Raw genomic sequence first — 20,837 nt, 5'->3', positions numbered from 1 at the left:
AAAGATGAACCATTTGGTGAAAAATAATCTTGTGAATGGTGTGCCTGTGAGAAGTTTTCATTTACAAGATATTTGTGTCTCGTGCCAAAAGGGGAAGCAAACAAAGAAGTCTCACCCTTTGAAGAAAATCAACACTGTCAGCATACCTCTCGAACGTCTTCATATGGATCTTTTTGGACCTATGAAACACAAGACAACATTCGGAGATGCTTATTGTCTAGTTGTTACTGATGATTATTCTAGATTTTCTTGGGTATCCTTCATGGCACATAAGAGTGAAACTCCTGGCATCCTCAAGGATCTTCTTACAATGTTGGAGAATCTCTATTCGTTGAAAGTGAAGAGGATCCGAAGCGACAATGGAACCGAATTCAAGAATCAATTTATGGATGAGTTTTGTACTTCTAAAGGCGTTCTTCATGAGTACAGTTCTCGTTATACTCCACAACAAAATGGTGTCGCGGAGAAGAAGAATCGGACGATTATAGAAACTGCAAGAACAATGTTAGTAGAGTCGGAACTCCCTATTCAATTCTGGGGGGAGGCTGTATCGGCTGCATGCTACATGTTAAACAGAGTTCTTACAGTGAAGAGACATGGCAAAACTTGCTTCGAACTCCTGCAGAAAAGGAAACCGGATCTTTCTTACCTAGAACCGTTTGGTGCTCCATGTACTATGATTGAGCCGGATGGAAAGTTTGGAGCGAAAGCTATTGAGGGTTTCTTCCTTGGATACGCTACTCCGAATTTTCGTGTTTGGAATCTGGCTACCAAAAAGATTAAGCTATGGAGTGAAGTGAGGGTTCAAAGGTACACGAGTCCTGTTAGGGCTCCGGGTGATCCGTGGATGTTCGATTATGATGGACTATTTGACTCCTTCAATCTGCCAACCTTTGACGAAGAGTCAGCAGCGGCTAGGATGTTGTTGGAAAGTGACAACGCTGCTGACTCGCCTTTGGTTAGACCTATTGTTGTTGACCCACAAGCTTCTTCGTCTGTCAACAATATGGTTCAAAATGAGGTTTATGAAGATGCTGCTGATTATAATGAATCTTCTGAAGATGATGAATATCATGATGCAGCTGAAGGATCTTCGGCTCGAGTTGCTCCTGTTCAAGGTGCCTCTGTTGATACACCTCATGTGCAGAATGTAGACACTGCTGAAGGGAATGCATCCACCTCTACACACATTCCTGGTGTGGAGTTGGTTGTTGATCTTAATCTTAATAATTTGGGTATCAATTCACGTGTTTCTGAAAATTCTGAAATGAGGATTCACGATATCCACCCACAGCAGAATATCATAGGAGATGTCCAGCGCGGTGTGTAGACGCGTAATCAGCTGAGAAACAACCAGAATGCTGGTTTGTATTCAGCAATAAGAGAATCTGGTCTTCAGAATGACTGGTCCTTCGCGTGTTACGTGTCACAAGAAGAACCAAAATCGTGGAAAGAAGCGTTGAAAGACAATGCTTGGGTTGAAGCCATGCAGGAAGAATTGCAGCAATTTCAAAAGCTTGGTGTTTGGAAGCTTGTTGAAAGTCCTGAGAACTACAAGAAAATTGGCACTCGATGGGTTTTCAAATGCAAGAAGGACGACCGTGGAGTGGTTATTCGGAACAAAGCACGTTTAGTCGTTCAAGGTTTTCGACAGATAGAAGGGATCGACTACAACGAAGTCTATGCACCTGTTGCACGTCTGGAAGCAATTCGGATCTTTCTGGCTTATGCCTCACTCAAAGGATTCAAGGTTTACCAGATGGACGTCAAAAGTGCATTCTTACATGGTGTGGTTGAAGAAGAGGTGTACGTCGAACAGCCTCCAGGCTTTGAAGATCCTATCCATCCCGATCGGGTTTGGTTGCTCAACAAAGCTCTCTATGGTCTTCATCAAGCACCACGAGCTTGGTATGCAACCTTATCTAACTATCTGCTGGAGAACGGTTTTCGAAGAGGTCTTATCGACTGTACTCTTTTCATCAAAGAACAAGATGGAGATCTTCTTCTGGTACAGGTATACGTTGATGATATTATTTTTGGTTCTACTAATGATGTCTTGTGTAGGAATTTCGAGCGCATTATGCAGGATAAATTCGAGATGAGTGCTATAGGAGAAATGACCTTTTTCTTGGGCCTACAAGTGCAACAAACTGAGTCTGGGATATTCATACATCAGACTAAATATGTTGGTGACATCTTGAGCCGGTTCCAGATGTCTGATGCAACGCCCATTGGTACCCCACTGCCACAAAATCACGGAATTACTCCAGACTTGAAGGGTGAAGCTGTTAGCCCCTCATACTACCGCGCAATGATCGGATCTCTTATGTACCTCACAGCATCAAGGCCAGACATAATGTACCCAACGTGCCTGCTTGCTAGATATCAAGTCAACCCGAAGGCCTCACATCTTGCAGCTGTAAAAAGGATTTTTCGTTATTTGAAGGGTTACCCTGACACCGGTCTATGGTACCCTAGGGATAATAACTTTGACTTGATCGCATTCAGTGATTCTGATTTTGGCGGATGCAAAATCGACGGCAAATCCACAACGGCTGGATGTCAGTTTTTAGGAAATCGCCTAGTCACATGGCAGTGCAAGAAGCAGACGTGCGTCGCTACATCAACATGCGAAGCTGAATACATTGTTGCCTCAAGTTGTTGCTCCCAAGTTCTTTGGATCCAACAACAATTACGCGACTACGGTTTTGAATTCCTAACTACTCCTATTTACGTTGATAATTCTGCTGCATTACAGATCACTAGAAATCCTGTGCAGCACTCAAAGACCAAACACATCGAAATCAAATATCACTTCATACGTGATTGCTTTGAGAAAAGGCTAATCGATGTTGTTAAGGTCCACACCGATGACCAACGTGCCGACCTTTTTACCAAAGCATTTGACAAATCAAGATTTGACTTTTTATTATTGGTAAACGGCATTAAGGTCAAGCAAGAGTAAACCAACATCGGAAAATCATTTTTGTAAATACCTTTGTGTTTTAAATTTGTCTTAGTTTATTGATTTTAGGGGGAGTAAATCCAAAAATCGGAAAATCCAAAAACATCGAAAAATTTCAAAAACACAAAAACAATAGAAAAACAAAAATGAGTTTCCTGGCGAGCAAAAGAGAAAATGATAGTACATCAGTGGTCTATCCAAACCTCTTTAAATCTTAAATGAAAAACGATAAGCAGCTCTATATAAGATGTATCGGTAGGCTCACAATCATTTTAAAGTGTGCAGGGTGATATAAACTTAAATCGACTGAAGACCAGGTGGGAACCATTCATTGGCATATGGTCTTAGTACCGAAATTTCGTTTGATAGATTGCCGAGGTTCTGAGATATTCGGTCTTTATGCTGCTTATCATCTGGGTATCATGGTTGTATCTGTTACCGAAAAATAACGGGGACGCAAGTCTAGATCTTCCATGATACTATACATACGTGTACATACTGCATTCGACCTCAATAAGTGATAAACAATCACATGTCCAAACAAATAAGTGATAAACAATCACATGTCCAAACAAATAAGTGATAAAATATCACATTTATCCGGGAGTCAAGTTCGTCTCTCTGCTGTACGAAAGTACTGACCTGTTCACGGACTTGCTCCTGTGCCCTCATGCATATGAAAATCAAGTTCCTCATCAATAAGTGATTATATCACATAGGGCTTGTTTTCAAATCAAAATAAGTGAGAATCTCACATCATATATGGTCAAACAGATGATAATCGGTATACTCACCGGTAAGATGAACCCTCGTGCATACCTTGATACGGGAATGTGTCGTGATGTGGATGAACACCGGTCGGTAAGTATAAATCATACCTTAACGTATCCCCTCGCCATGATTACATCTGATAAGTTGAGCTTAAGTGGACAACAATATCGATAATTGTTATAGGATGCTTATCTTAATGTTAACTAACTGAACAAAGAGAGTGTTTTGGCTTGACCGTGCACTGATATGATTCTTTTACCCTCGAAACTCGCAAAAAAAAGAATGTCTGTATATATTTATTTACTGCTTAACTTTTATTGTCTTATTTTAAACAGTTTTGTCGTTTGGTGCATATCAGCACGACATTAGCGGTGATGTCGTTTGATAACACTCAAAGGATATTAAAATTGTTTGTCTTTTAATTAAAAAATATATATATATATATATATACCAAAAAGATTTTAGGTGTGTTTTAATATAAACTTTATAAAAGCCAAAAAGATTTTATTTCTATTTTATTTTCGATCGTACGATGTTGGATCTCGAGTCTTCGTTACCTGAAACCTGACTGAAAACCGAATTGACTAAATCTTCATAAACGGTCGAAATTTGCAAGTCTTTGAAAGTTAAATCTAAAATTGACAAATTTATTAAACTTTCAAACTGTCGGACGGTGTTTGATTTGTGACATGGTCATACGTGTGTCATTTGTTTATGTTAATTATATTCAAGGCAGTTGTTCTCATTATGCGTTTAGATTTCTTGCATGTGCAGATTCTAAAGGCAAGGAGAACATAGTCGATGACAAGCTTCGGAATGAAGACACAACGTGAAGGCACTCAGAAGATGAATATGATCGAGTTGCCGCTGACCATCTGGAACACCTCAAGGATCTCAAACTGAAGAACAAGTCATTTACGAGCATAACTCAAGGGGGAGCTTATGTTAAGGGAGAGTTTGTCAACACACTTCCTACATGAAACAGAGAGTTTGTTGATACACTTTCTGCTTTCAAGACGTGAAGACTTTGAAGATCCTCCGACACTGAAGACTTGAAAAGACGTCAGAGACTTGAAGTCACGAAGATCAAGACAAAGCTACAGCCAAGGGGGAGTTTGTTGATGCACTTGTGTCTGTACTTTGTCTGTATCTTGTCCGATATAAAACGATGTCTTTGTCAGTCTTGTAAGTTTGACCAAGTCAACCATTCTCCTGGTTTGACTTGGCCAAACAGTTAGATTTGGTTGTGATGTGTGTGTCGAAGGATGAGTTGTCGAAAGATGACTCATCGAAGGATGAGTCATCGAAAGTTTATTTAGATCCTTCGATGAGCTCGAAGGATAAGGATTCGATAGATGATGATGGACGTCGAAGGATATCATCCTTCGACAGGTTTCAGTTCGATAGATGATCTTTCGATCATCTATCTGATCCTTCGATCAGCATACCTGATCCTTCGACCAGACAACCTGTGTTTGGGTATATATACCCATGTAGTGTGTTCATTTCATTTTAGACACTAAGGCAGACACGAGAGATAGAGAGAGTATTCTGTCAAGAACACACACACACACATTAGAGAGTTTGCAAAACAGATTTGTAAACATTGAGCTTGTAACCGAACCTTTCATACGTATTAATACAAGTGGTGTTAATCGGTGAATATTGTGTGTCTTGTGTTTGTGCTTGTTTCATCTCGGTTTGCACTCTAGCTTGGATTCCGCACTTGCTAGTGTGTTAAACATAACAAGGATAAGGTTTAACCTCAACCTCCGAGGGACCTACAATATCATCAACTACGTGTTCTCGAAGATGATATTCCTAAGACTACGTTTCGTACTCGATATGGGCACTACGAGTTCGTAGTCATGCCTTTTGGCTTGACCAACGCACCTGCAGTGTTCATGGACCTTATGAACCATGTGTGTAAACCTTATTTGGATTGTTTTGTGATAGTCTTTATTGATAATATTCTTATTTATTCTAAGTCAAAAGCTGATCATGCTCGCCATCTACGTCTTATGCTTGGACTTTTACGTGGTGAACGCCTGTATGCTAAGTTTTCTAAGGGTGAGTTTTGGATTGATGAAGTACAATTTCTCGGTATTGTTAGTAGTCAGGGTATTCATGTTGACCCTTCTAAGATTGAGGCAGTGAAGAATTGGTGTACGCCTAGATCCGCGTCTGAGATTCGTTCTTTTATAGGATTGGCGGGTTATTACCGTCGATTCATCGCAAATTTTTTAAAAATCGTTGTTCCTCTTACTATGCTAACCCAAAAGGAGAAACCTTTTGTTTGGGGTCCCAAACAAGAGGAATCCTTTCAAACTCTTAAGAACCTTTTGTGTAATGCTCCTGTGTAAACTCTACCTGATGGCAATGACGATTTTGCGGTATATAGTGATGCCTCGAACCGTGGGTTGGGCTGTGTGCTCATGCAGCAGGACAAGGTTATTGCTTATGCCTCTCGTCAGCTCAAAGTGCATGAGAAAAACTATACTACGCAAGATCTGGAGCTTGGTGTGGTTATTTTTGCGTTGAAGATCTGGCGACACTACCTTTATGGTACTAAGTGTGTGGTCTTCACCGACCATAGGAGCCTTCAGCATATCTTCGACTAAAAAGAGCTTAACATGCGACAGAGACGTTGGGTGGAACTACTTAACGACTATGACTGCGAAATTCGCTATCATCCTGGCAAGGCGAATGAAGTAGCCGATGCTCTCAGTCGTAAGACACATTTCAAGGCTATTCGTATCTCTAGTAGTCTGCATGCTTGTATTAATGAAGCCCAGTTTTCGTCAGCAAATGAAGGAAGTCTAACTGTCGAAGTTCATGGAGCTAATCAGCTCGAAACTAAATCTGATGGTCTACAGTACTATCTGAATCGCGTCTGGGTGCCAGACCGCGATAATCTCCGTGAGCTCATTATGACCGAGGCTCACAAATCCCGTTACTCTATCCATCCAGGTGCCGATAAGATGTACCAGGATCTGCGTGCGACTTATTGATGGCCTGGCATGAAGAGGGACATTGCTATATATGTGTCTAAGTGCCTTACCTGCTCAAAGGTAAAGGCTGAACACCAGCGTCCCTCTGGACTCTTAGAGCAACCCAAGATCCTAGATTGGAAATGGGATAGTATCGCCATGGATTTTATTACTAAGCTACCCTGAACCTCGAAAGGTCACGATAGTATCTAGGTGATTATTGATCGTTTAACCAAATCCGCTCACTTTCTCCCTATTCGTGAAGATTACAAAGTGGAGAAACTTGCTCGAGTCTATACCAATGAGATTATATGCCGTCATGGCATACCTCTTGACATAATCTCTGACCGTGATGGTCGTTTTACTTCGCGTCTTTGCCAAACGTTTCAGTCCGCTATGGGTTCGCACTTGAATCTTAGCACGACCTTTCATCCTCAGACGGATGGGCAGACCGAGCGTACTATTCAAACCCTAGAGTATATGCTCTGTTCTTGTGTCATCGACATTGGTGGTAACTGGGATGTACATTTACCATTGATAGAATTCTCGTACAACAATAGCTACCATTCCAGTATTCAAATGGCTCCTTTCGAAGCTTTATATGGGCGAAATGCCAATCTCCTCTCAGCTGGCATGAGGTAGAGGAAAAGCAGTTCACTGGCCCTGAGATTGTTCAAGAGACAATGGAAAAATTCTTCAGATCCGTGATAACTTGATCAAAGCTAGGAGCAGACAAAAGAGCTATGCTGATAACAGGCGGAAGCCTCTGGAATTTGCTGTTGGTGACCGAGTTCTACTCAAGCTATCTCCCTGGGATTGCTCCTCGCTATGTGGGTTCTTTCGTGATACTTGAAAGGATTGGCAAGGTAGCATACAATCTTGACTTGCCACCAGAACTAAACAATGTGCATCTAGTGTTCCACGTATCCAACTTACGGAAATGCTTAGCCGACGAAGAACTGCAGGTTCCTCTTGAAGACTTGCAAATAAATGAGGTTGTTCAATTTGTGGAGAAACCGGTCGAAATCATGGATCAAACTGTCAAGCGTCTGAGGCACAGCAAAATTCCCATTGTTAAGGTTCGATGGGAAGGAAAGTGTGGCGCCGAATTCACTTGGGAATTGAAAAGCGATATGAAGGCCAAGTACCCGCATCTCTTCAAACAGTCTTCTTCTAAGATTTCGGGGACGAAATCTCCTAAAGGAGGGGAGACTGTAACGCCCAGCGTCCCTGAACCTTAGACACGTGGCAAGAACAGTCCCTGAATTTCTAATAGGTTGTCAATTTTAGTCCCTGTGGTTTTATGGGGTTGATGTTTTGATACTTTTTGGTGTGAATCTTGTTGATACTATGATGCTTGAGACATGATACTTAATCTAGGTACTTGACCCTTGATGCTTAATCTAGACACTTGATTGTTGTTACTATGGAAACTAGAATCTTATTGTTGATTCTTGAAACTTATTTGGTGCTTGACTCCTTAGACTCGTGAAACTTGATTCTTGGTTGAACGAAAGATCGGAACCTCGTCACTAGCGAAATCTATGAAACTTGGAAACTTTTGGGTTGTGATGTAATCTAGATATTTTACATAAACTATACATAAAGCAACGCCTAACCTAACGCGCAAAACAAATCAAAATCGGGAACGCGGAAAGATGGATTGGCCAGAGTGGCCGTCCAATCGGATGACCGTCCAATCGGATGACCGTCCGATCGGATGACCACCCGAACGGGTGACCACCCTATCCACCATATGCCGCATCCACCTCACTTTCTCACTATAAATAGACCCGTCACATCACCATTTTGGGTGATGTGACAACTCTGCTCGACTCAGACGCACGAACACCTTTCTCCTCATTTTCTTGCTGATTTCGGTACGTTTTAGGCTAGATTCTTGTACTTTCTTGCCCTACACATCACTCTCTACGTGATTCTCACTTGAAATCACACTTCTCACCGTGAAATCTCTCGGATATGAGTTCTTGAGGGTGATGTCATCATGTAGGTTTGAACAAACTGACATGTGACGTCATACTAAGCAAGATCTAGCTCAGATCTAAGATGATTCATGCGTTTTTACACTAAATCCAAGCTAAATCTATACTTTTCATATAAAACTTGGGTCATTTTTCATCTTTTCATCAAATTTTGTCTTATTTTGGTAGAAACCGGATCTAAACAGGGTGTGGACTTGGCACATAGTCTTAAGTCAGCTTGGATCTGGGTCATACCGGAGAAGACGAGCATGAGACGGATTCCGACATAAATTCGTTAAGGACAGACGACAGATTGGACAGGGGTGATTCCCACCCGATCAGGACGGCCTTGTGCTAACGAGTCTACTGTTGTCGAAGTACGTGTCGTACCGTCACCATTAAGCTAGAAACTTAGAAATTTTAACAAAATGATAAACAAGAACAAGGGTCACCCGATCGAACGGCAACCCGATTGAACAGCAATCCGATCGGACAGCCACCTTATCAGGTGACACTTGCCTATTGTCTTGAGACTTTCAAACCTTTGGTAAACAATCAAAACTGGGAAGTCGGATCGAATGGCAACCCGATCGGACAGCAGTCCGATCGAACAGCCATCCGGTTGGAATGTCTAGTTTACCTACACTCGGATCGAGTGGTAATCCGATCGGATTACCGTTCGATCGAACAAGCCACCCTGGTCCCTTTCATGCGAGTCTCGCTCGAACGAATGGCAACCGATCGAATGGCCATCCGATCGGGCAGCCATTGTCACCTCACGCACCCAAGGGTCATCTGACCGACTGACCATCCGATCGGACAGCCATCCGACCCAGTGACTGGTTTAACACTTTATTCAACTTCGTTACTCTACTCGACCCTTATCCTTTTGTAATCTAATCAGGCTAATTCTAAAAAGAGCTCCCTTTGATCCAATAACAGTTGCGACTGTTTAAGCAATCACTGTGAGTATACTCGATTCCCTTTTCACTTTAAACTTTTGGGGTGTAACATGTATTCTATGAAACTTAAATTTGAATCTTTGAAACTTATACTCTGTACTATGTGAAACTTGTGATTCTTGATTCTTGACTCTTTGTGCTATGTAACGTTTAATCCAGAGTGTGTAGTTCCGCCTTAACAATAGTAGCGCTATAGGAGATGCACCTCCCCCATTATTTTCGGGGGGTATTGTTAGGAGGATTCTAATTTACCTTGAGTCTTGGGTAAACATTAAGGCATCGGGGTACTTGGGCTATCGCTGCGTGGACTGCGACACTAGCACGGCTGAAACTATTTTATTATTTACATTATGGATATGAGTTGTTTTAAATCTATTATTCTACTATCAAACTAGTATACTCGTCAATACTTTTGTATTGATATTTTAATACATGTTGCAGGCTGATAAGATGCTTGGGAATGCATGGAATTCAACTAGGAGATGCTTAGAAACGTCGCCTAGTTAATATTAGTCTTTTGAATAATTTGAACAATTTATGATTTGATTTGTAATGTGATACTTGTAATGACGTTGTTTGACTTTTGCATGAAATCAATTAATCTTTATTGAAATAATAGTGTTATGGAATTCTCATGAGCAATCTGAACGCTTAGTGCTCGTACCCCGATGTTTCCGCCATCGGTTGGGGTGTGACACAATAGTTATATAATTTTAACAATAATAATAATAATATTTTTACAATAATAATAATTATTATTATAATATTGACAATAGTTATATAATTTTAACAATAATAATAATTATAATAATTTTAACAACAATAATAATTATTATAATATTAAGAATTATAACAAAAATACAAATATTAACAATAACAATAACAATATAATTTTAACAATAATATTAATAATAACAATAACAATATAATTTTAACAATGATAATAATTATTATAAGAATAATACAAATATTAATGTGATACCTCTTGTATTTGAAACGGATTGCCCGGGGTAGATGGTTGATAATCATCATACAGTGGTGTGTTACGAGGCTCATAACCATATCCACCGTATCTATCCGAACTATCTTGTTGCACGTAAGAAACTTCACCCCCGTATCCGTACCCCGTATCCGTAACCCGGATACCCCGTATCCGTAACCCGGATACGATTGCTGCGTCGGGTAATATGGTTTATCAACAGGGGCATTCTTAGCACCGTATCTACGTATCCATCCAGATTACCTTGTTGCACGTAGGGAGATTCATACCCGTATCCGTAATCCGGATACACTTAATGCGCCTGGTAATATGGTTCATCAACAGGTGGAGTCGGAGTCTCGTTCAAGTCTGGCAACTGTATTTTTTGATCAATAGGGACGCAAGATACAACCTCCTCCGCCTTATTAGCATCATTTACTCCCCATGCGTCGTTAGAATATTGATTAAAGAAATAATTCCCGTCCCAAAATGATCACATTTTAACAATATGGCGTTTGATATAGAGGAAATGAGTGTATACAGAAGAAAGCCAACAAGTTGGTGTTTGAATTCGTAGGCAGAGATGGATGTCTAAATACACTTTTGAATTCACAATTATCAGCCTCGTATAGCTCTATACTTTGCGTATAGGCGTATAGCTTTATTCACGTGCCTAGACAACATCGTATCAATTTCAAATCTGTCTGACATACGCTGCGTATAGGTCTATACGCAGCGTATACCTTTTTGTACATACGCTTCGTATAGATCTATACGCAACATATGTCAGAGAGATTTGACATGGTACTAGGTTGAGTGTCTGGTCGTGTACCTATCCCTTATCTACGATGTGTATAGGTCTATACGCAGCGTAGGTAACCCTAAGTGTGCAGATAGCCAACCAAGGTGTGCCAATAGTTTCAGCCTTTTGTTAATGTTAGCTTGAAACTTATTGGTTCATGATAATTTGAGTGATAGTTATATTTTTTATATTGAAAAAGAGTTACTAACGTGGGGCTAGCTCACTTTATAAAAATAAAATAAATTAAACAAATAATACCAATTAACCAATCAAAACTTACCCAAAATCCACCCACCAATGAAATGTCGCCATGTCACCACCCATTTGCCGTCCACGCCGGTGAAAATTGGAGGGCCCCCTCCCCACGCCAACATCGACGCCACACACAAGGTGGTATAGCGGCGTGGTTGAGGCCTCCACACCATCCACACCGGTCTTAGTGGGAGGTTATGGGTTCTAAGCCAGGCAAGGGATCTATATATATATAGAAATTTTGAGAGTTTTGCTCTTCTTATCCGAAGGGTCTCTTGGGTGGTGGTGTTAAAAAAATGTAATATCTAGTTACAAAAAATGGAAACCAGTAGGGAAATTTTTTTATTTATTATGTGACCTGACCCGAGTTAGACAATTTTTTTTTATGTATATTTTGTGATACAGCCCCATCGACCCCACGAAAAGCATTTCTGGTCCCCCACTGATTAGTGTCGGTTACATAGGAGAAGCTAGAGTTCTTGACCCATTTAAACCTCGGTCATTTGCCCCAAACAAGAAGCTAAGTTGGATTGATAAGTTTCATTAGTTTCTTCTGGCTAAGGGAACTCTCGTATTTAAAATTTGCCAAATCATAGAAAGTATCTATGAAAAGTGTGGTAAAAATCCCGAGTAGTCTCCGATTAATTGCTAGGTGGTCAATGGCGGTCCTATTCTTGCCAATTTTGGCCAGATCCCAGCCAAATTTCGACCAAACCTTATAAAATCTAGTCAATTACTTAAAAAATTGGTCAATGAGATGTTAAAACATGTCTACTTTAAAAAACTATATATAAAAATGTGTGTGTATATATAACTAAAAATTACATATAGAAATCCTGATCCGACTAATTCCGATTAATTCCTATTAATCCTGATAAATCGCTAGTCGGTACTCCACCGACCGACTAGCGCCTAGCGATTCTTACAACACTGTCTATGAAGCTTTGGATGTGTGGTGTTAGACGGGGCATTGACCTGGTTTGATGTTTGTAAATGAAAATAGGCAACAAGAAAAATTTTATGTAACTGGTCAGGATGACATTGGTTCACTTGTTGGTGGTATCTACCCATAGATATCACATATGTTGCAATTGAGTTAGGTGTACTGGTCCCGAATATTTATTCGAGTTATGGAGGAAATTTCTTTCGTGGGAGAACATTGAAGGATGGCTATTTTTGACCTTTTTTTAAGTAAATTATCAGCTTTTTTATCTATAAAGAAAATCTAATACCTGGTTGAACGAATGGAAAAATTACTTCCCGAAATTTGGCTTTACATATATTAACCCATAAAAAGGCAATGAAGTCCTGAGAAAGACACTTAAAGTAATCAGTGCATTGATATGAATCAAATCAAAATATTACTCCCTTCTATTACCTTCTTCTTTCTCATGCTAAGAAGTTCTGGTTCATCATTAGAAGCCATAACTGTGCATCAAAACTTGTTAGATGGTGAGACCGTTGTCTCACGGAATGCAAAATTCGAGCTAGGATTCTTTAGCCCAGGCAGTTCCAAATATCGATACCTGGGGATATGGTTCAAGAACACATCACCTCATACGGTTGCATGGGTTGCTAACAGGGAAACACCACTTACTGATTCCTCTGGCATGCTCAAATTAGACAGCCAAGGGATCCTGTCTCTTGTCAATAGTAGCGGTACAACCATTTGGTCATCCAACTCCACGACATCTGGAACAAATGCCAATCCTGTAGCACACCTCTTAGATACGGGCAATCTGGTAATTAAGAGTGAGAAGGAAACCAACAAGAATATTCTCATTTGGCAAAGTTTTGATTACCCTGGAGATACCTACTTACCAGGAATGAAGGGTGGAAAGAACTTCATAACAGGACGAGAGATGGGCTTGACATCATGGACGAGTGCAGATGATCCTTCCCCAGGTAATTATACACTCCGGTGGTCAATGGTTAAGGGTAACTATCAGCAAGTATATGTTTGGAAAAACTCTGTTATTGAAACAAGGCTTGGGCCATATAATGGCATAGCGTTTGCTGGCCAGCCAAGCTATAAATCTAACTCAGTATATACATCCAATGTTGATATGATTGTCAATGAGAATGAGATGTATTTTGCATTAACTTTTAAGAGCCCCTCTTTGTTGTTAAGGTTGATAGTGACTCCAGGTGGGAAGTATGAGATCTGGCATCTAGATATGCATAACCAAGAATGGACACAGGATTTCAGTTTTCCGTCGGATGCATGTGATAGTTATGGACTATGTGGTCCGTATGGAAACTGTAATACTGTCGCCTTTTATACTTGTGGTTGCTTGAAAGGATTTGAACCAAACTATCCACAAGATTTGATTCCTTCTAAATGGAGTAGTGGTTGTAGGCGAACTAAATCTTTGGATTGTGCCCCCGAAGAGGGATTTCTAAAGTTCTCAAGCATGAAACTGCCGGACACTCAGAATGCTGTGTTCAATGCCAACATGCGTCTTAAAGAGTGTGAGATCACTTGCAAGAGTAACTGCTCATGCACTGCGTTTGCAAACCCAAACATGACTGCTGGTGGAGTTGGATGCTTGCTATGGTTTGGTGATCTTATTGATGTCCGAGTGTACCAACTAAACGGGCAAGATCTTTATGTTAGACTGTCAGCCTCCGAGTTATTAGGTAAGCTAATACATCACAAAAAATAATGCCCTTCATGTATATACGAAAGCATTTTAATTGATTATGTTGTTATCCAAGCTATTAATAAAGCTTATTGGTCGATTTTTAAGATTTTACAAACTAAATGAATGGGGGCTTATATGTGTTTTTGTAGCAAAGACATACTATTTATTGCTGTACTCATATAATTTATTATTAGAAATTTGGCATTATTTTGTTTGCTTTGACATTGTAATTGTTACAGTTAATTCGTCAACGATTGGTGGAAACTATGGAAATCTTTCTAGATTCCCAAGAGAGAGACGAGTAATTATTACAATCAGTTTGTCAACCTCAGCAGGGTTGGTTGTGATATTTGCAATCTGCACATGGATTAAGAGAAAGTGTAGACAAGATGTAGAAAGAGAAGGCAAGTGAAATTGATCTTATTAGTACCTTATGATCAGATTTTGAAAATAAGTTTTGTCTCAACTTATTATAATTTTCTACATGCAATAGTAAGGGTCCTTGAAAAGGACCACAGTAGCAGAAGGAAGGAAAATATAGAGTTGCAAGTGTTTAGTTTATCAACAATTTCTAGGGCAACTAATAAGTTCTCTATCGACAACAAGCTTGGAGAAGGTGGGTTTGGTCCAGTGTACAAGGTACCGAGGCATGGTGATTAATATCAACACCACTGGGTAAAGAAATCTATATGTCTAATAATTTTAAAATCATCCAGGGTGTGTTAGAAGAAGGCCAAGAGATTGCTGTAAAGCGGCTTTCAAAGTCATCTAACCAAGGCCTTGATGAATTCAAGAATGAAGTTATATGCATTGCCAAACTTCAGCATAGGAATCTTGTGAAGCTTTTAGGATACTGCATTACAGGAGAAGAGACAATGCTTGTTTATGAATACATGCCTAACAAAAGCTTGGACTGGTTTATATTTGGTTTAGCTCTCTTTCAAATCCATGGAATTACAGTATATATAAAAGTAATACTTTTAAATAATATAGGTAAATGAATCTATTGCATATTCATATTCATCAGATGATTCAAGGAAGTCGTTACTTAACTGGCCGCAACGTTTCCACATTATCCATGGGATTGCTCGAGGTCTTCTTTATCTTCATCAAGATTCCCGACTTAGAGTTGTGCATAGGGATTTGAAAGCAGGCAATATATTGCTCGACCGTGACATGAATCCAAAAATATCAGACTTTGGTTTGGCTAGAATGTTTGAAGGACATGAGAATGAAGCAAAAACAAAAAACGTGGTGGGAACTTTGTAAGAATCCCTCAACTTTTTTTTTCTTTTTTATTACCTTTTAGATCTTTTCTTTGTTTATTGATGATTTGCATGGTGTTATATATATCTTCAACACAGTGGCTACATATCTCCAGAGTATGCAGCAAACGGTTTGTTCTCGGTTAAGTCTGATATTTTTAGCTATGGCGTTCTGTTGTTGGAGATAGTAAGCGGAAAGAAAAACAGAGGTTTTTTTCATGAAGATGACCTTGATGTTAACCTTCTTGGACATGTAAGTGTGTTAAATATGATCATTTCATTAATAAATTGAACTAATCTACATTGGTCACTTGGATTGATATAGGCTTGGAGACTTTACAAAGACGGCAAGTCTCTTGATCTAATTGACGCATCATTAGGTGTGTCATGGTTGATTAATGAAGTGTTGCGATCAATACACATTGGTTTATTATGTGTACAACATCGAGCAGAAGATAGACCTACCACAGCGGTTGTGGTTGCCATGTTGGCTGGTGAAGGATCACTACCTTCTCCCAAAAAACCTGCTTTCTTCATTAACGGAAGTGAAGGTAACTCAGTTCCAATTCGCCCATCATCCATTAATGGAGTGACACAAAGTGAAATAGATGGCAGATAATGAGGTAAATGGAAGATGTAATTTAATGTCCAACATTCCATTGGTAGTTTTATCCAAGGGCAGCCTCAATAGTAGTGTGGGACTTCCGATTTCCAGTTGTATTGTAAGAAGTGTTAGGATTAGTTCAAAGCACTTGCAAATTAATGGAAGTGGAATCGCGGAACCTGGTCTATTTAGAATGTGCGCATCATGGAGTGGTGGAGCTTTGTAGAACGCCGTTTACTAGCTATATTTTATCTTAACGTGGGTCATGTAGTTCGTTTATTTAGCTAAGTCATTGGTAGTTAGTTTTTTCCATGTTCTTGTTATGTTATCCCTTGTTTAACTCTTGATTTGGTATTAATTAATAAACACTGAGTCTCTATCATTCGGGGAGTCTCTCTAAAGCCTGATTATCCAACATGGTGGTATGATACATATACAATGGTTTCAATGGCTCTAGCCCACTCGTTTCCTGACGGTGATCTAGTGATCCATGACCCAGTCAGTTATTCCGTCAAATAGTCAAGTAACAGTTGCTAAACATGGGGAAATAGAAGTATTTGGGGGGTGGGGGGTGAATGTTAGCGGGACAATTACTTCGTATTATTTTCTACTATTAATATATGTTTGATGTGTTAGATTAAGTTAGTTTTATATATACCACAAAATATTAGTGTTTGTTCTTGTAATCCGAGAACCAGCGCCTCTCAAATCGGGCTGACTATCCCTAGTATTTCATTAAATAAATAGTAGAAAATCCCAATTCTTAACAATGGTTCCATTGCCGGGAAACATGATGGTGTAAACCCGGAGTAGCAATGGTAATCTGATCAAATCGCCTCCCAATTGGTTGCCATAATCGCCAAGCTCGCTGCCATAGAATCACAATGGATGAATGATGTTACAGTGCACAAGATCGCGATGTTGGAAAACCGACCAACAACCAAGCATCACCACCCACATCATCTACACCTCAACATTCTCCCTGATTTCAGCACCAAACACAACCCCAAAGCTTGGCTTCAAACCCTCGCGAAACCACCATGCCATGAACAGCCATGTTGAAAAACACCGTCGTTTACCCGTGTATTTTGTATTTTATTTTCATAGTTTTTGAGTCATTTTTAGTCTTTATACAGTTATACTATATTATTTTGTGTTTTGCCAGGTCCTGGTACAAATTGAGCGAAAACGAGTAAGAAGAAAATAACCAGCCAGTTGGGCAGAATAGAATGCCAGTGACCGAATCAAAATCACATCAATTTTTTATGAGTGGGCCAAGACCACTATCAATATTTTATAAGTTAGTGGGCCGCCACATGGATGTGCACGACAACAGGCAACTGAAATAATCAAAAATTGGGAATTCTTTGTGAAAGTATGGTGGGCCACCAAGAGCAACTGATTGGGCTATGCATTGCACGACAAGATGCATATGATTATTGAATTGTTTTGTTTCTTTTACTGGGCTTTGAAAACAAATGGAATATGCAAGAGATATAGAAAAAACACTAAAGAAACAATATATATACACATAAAGTTGAACATGAAAAGGGAGCCCCTAATATATTATTTTTCGAAAAGCAAGTGGGGGATTCGAAACAAAACAGACGGCAGCGAGAAAATACATATTGAGAGTGCTGTTGGCGCAAGAGGAAGGAAAAAAGGAGGCCGGTTCGAGTTTGTATCATTGCGGGTTCGATATTACTCTTATTTTTCTAATCTTTTGCGTTGAACCCATGTTTTGTTTGATTTTTAGAACCGATATTGCTATGTTTTTAATAAATATGAGTAGCTAAACGTTATAAACTACCTGGGTTTAGATGAACTGGATGATTGTAATGCGATTTTGACATGATTATGGTTATTTGATATGATTTACATAACTTTGCCTTGTGATTGATCTTGATATTTCATGTTGGTGTGTTTTGATTGATTATTGGTTGATGAATTCAGCGGTTTAGGCACATAGAAATATCCCTAGACTTAGAGTTTAATTTGAATGGTTGATCTTAGGGTTTTCGGTTTGAATATTGAGTTGAGAAATTGACCAATTCGATTAATAATTAAAATCAATATACTAAAACTTGCATCCTCATCTTGTGACTCGAAAGACGATTAAGGTGAGCTAGGTTATTAGCTAATCATTGGTGGATAGATTGGGTGCCCGATAGCTCGGGCTCGTTTATTACATCATGGTTAAGGTTTCCTAGGATTTCAATCTTCAAGGTTTGGTTTGCTTTGCGTTTTGAGAGTTTTGGGGGTAGAGTTACTTTCATTGCCTAATTATCGTAGGATTTGGTATCGATAGGTCGTGCCGGTTTGTTCTAGCACTTCACATTTCGTTTTTATCTTTCGTTTGATACATCCCTAGAGGGGGGTTAATCGAGGGAGTAGGATATTTAACCATTGCCATAGTCAAAATAGCGTTGCATGATTCAAGGGATTCGACACCTAGGTAGTCCTTTCTCATCATATTTGACCTACACTTTGCCTTCCACTTTGTTTGCTTACTGTGTTGCTTGTCTTGTTCACCATTTTTCTTAATTAATTAGGTTATTAGTTAATCATCAAAACAAACTTAAAAATTGACTTTATATTCGACAACGGTTCATTAACTAGAGTTTGCATATAGTGTCCACGGATTGATATCCGGTCTTGCCATCTACACTACACTGCGACCGGTGCACTTGCCGATTATGTGTGGTTTAGTTAGCAATTCCTTTTTAAAACTTGTTCGAAATTAATATATACATTTTCACACATCAAGTTTTTGGCGCCGTTTCCGGGGACACTTAGGCGATTGCGTTATTAGCTTTGACTGATCTTATTTGTTTAATTGGTCATATTTGTAGTTTGAGTATTAGGGTTTGTGTCTAGTAGTAGTGTGTCTAGTTGTTTTTGTAAATATATTTTTATTAGTTAATTTTTTTTAAAACTTTTTATCATGTGTTTTATCTATTGAGGGCCCCATTACACCAAATACTGTCCAAACGATTCGGGGTGTCCCATAGATTTCGATGCTAACCCTCTTGTGCAGCCACAGTCATATCAGTCTTGGAATTGGCAACCAAAACAAAAAACAGAGGACTTTCATGACTGGATTAAGGCTGCTAAGGAAGAAAGTGTTAGGGCAATTCAAGCCGCATTTGATATTTTAAATTCACAGAGCTTGAAAAGCCAAGGCCGTTACACTTATGATATGAATGGAAATTATCTAGGATATCAAACGGCTGAGGGTAAGATGGACTACACAAATCCAGATCCGGGGGGAGAAATGTGCATTGAGATCTCACAGTCAGGTAAATATTACGATTCTACTTTTAATTATTATAATTCTCATGATTCAGATTTACCCTTGTCTTGCGAGGATGATGTCGTGCAGGTTTCACATTTTGAGCCCTTGTATGAAGAAGATGAGGATCACACTCATGAACCAGAGACAATAATGCACGTTGAAGTCCCACCTCTGGTTCAGCAAGTCGTTAATTCCAGTTATTGGTGTCCCACGCCATGGGATATTGATGGCGGATTTTGGAGTGATGATGATGAGGGGTAGTAGAAGAGGCAAAGTTGCAGGTGCCCGACTACACCGCAGCCCGGGATGAAGAAGTTTGTGAGCCACTGGACAAGATGGAGGATGAGAATGAAGAGCATATACCATCTTGGGAGGAGGAGTTTGGTGATGAGTTGGTAGGTTTGCCAACTCTTGAAGATAAAGAATTTGACCCGGTTGGTGATCTCGCCTATCTAGAGACATTACTTGAAGAGAAACCAACCATGGAGATCAAATATACACCAAACGTAGAAGAAGAGATAGTGGCTGAGGAGTTTGATAGCCAACCCGTGGAGAAGTTAGAAGATGGACTGCCACCACGATCAAGAACACGGGAGAGGGCGAGAAAGAGCTTGGATCAACACCTGCCGAGGATTCAAGGATGGTACCGAAGGAAGAGGAAGGCGAAACCATTGAAGTTTGCACAACACCATCCTTCTCATTACATGCCACGAATCAGGTTTGGTCCAGGTAAGTTTAAGTATTGGTGGTCCGACCCATTTGAGAATTTTAAACGGTTTATAAATTCCATTCTAAAAATATTAATAAACAATAAAGAACGAGTGGAACTAAACGGGTTGGACCGCTTCGAGATCAAAGAAAAACCTCCTGATTAAATTTAAGTGTGGGGAGGTTTTGCAGACTTTGTTAAATTTATTTTTTCGGTGGATTTTCGGTAGTTAGTAGAGTTTGTATATTGAGTCATTTATTTTGTACTATGAGTCTAATTTAGTAGTTTCGAGTCGATGTTGCTTTGGTTTTTGCTTGTTTTTGTTAATGCAGGTTTGGATATGTACCACCCGTACTCAATCTCCATTCAGGTGTTTTTGGAGCTGCTTGGCAAATTTCAAGGAATTTTCCAAGTATACCGGTTAGAGTCAAATCCGATCGCGAATGGAATGCTATACGATCGAGCTGGATTGGACGGGAGTTTTGGAGCTTACGCGTTATTTTACCAGCTAAGTCCTTTCCAATTTGTCCTTTGTCTTTTTATTTCTTATTTATTTTTAGTATTTTGAGTCGGTTTACATCCTACATTGAGGACAATGTAGAGTTTAAGTGTGGGG

General features: G+C 39.6%; 1 protein-coding gene across 3 annotated transcripts; it reads left to right on the top strand.

Moving 5' to 3' along the window:
* Positions 1–12,805: 12,805 nt before the first annotated feature.
* Positions 12,806–16,627, top strand: LOC110872472 (G-type lectin S-receptor-like serine/threonine-protein kinase At4g27290). 3 transcript variants are annotated; one of them, XM_035976544.1, is made up of 8 exons: positions 13,481–13,608; positions 13,835–14,343; positions 14,588–14,752; positions 14,842–14,987; positions 15,065–15,275; positions 15,376–15,613; positions 15,713–15,866; positions 15,939–16,627. In XM_035976544.1, exons 2-8 carry the CDS (start codon positions 13,881–13,883, stop codon positions 16,230–16,232), a joined length of 1,671 nt encoding a protein of 556 aa, XP_035832437.1. In that variant the 5' UTR covers positions 13,481–13,608; positions 13,835–13,880; the 3' UTR covers positions 16,233–16,627. The 3 variants fall into 3 exon arrangements, 2 of the variants coding, with proteins under 2 accessions (XP_035832436.1, XP_035832437.1); XM_035976543.1 differs by having other exon boundaries at positions 12,806–14,343; XR_004864876.1 differs by having other exon boundaries at positions 12,961–14,343; positions 15,376–15,602; positions 15,939–16,618.
* Positions 16,628–20,837: the final 4,210 nt, after the last annotated feature.

The sequence above is a fragment of the Helianthus annuus genome, chromosome 8 (genome assembly GCF_002127325.2).
Source record: "Helianthus annuus cultivar XRQ/B chromosome 8, HanXRQr2.0-SUNRISE, whole genome shotgun sequence".
Classification (NCBI taxonomy): Eukaryota; Viridiplantae; Streptophyta; class Magnoliopsida; order Asterales; family Asteraceae; genus Helianthus; species Helianthus annuus.
This window is presented reverse-complemented; position numbering and strand designations above follow the sequence as displayed.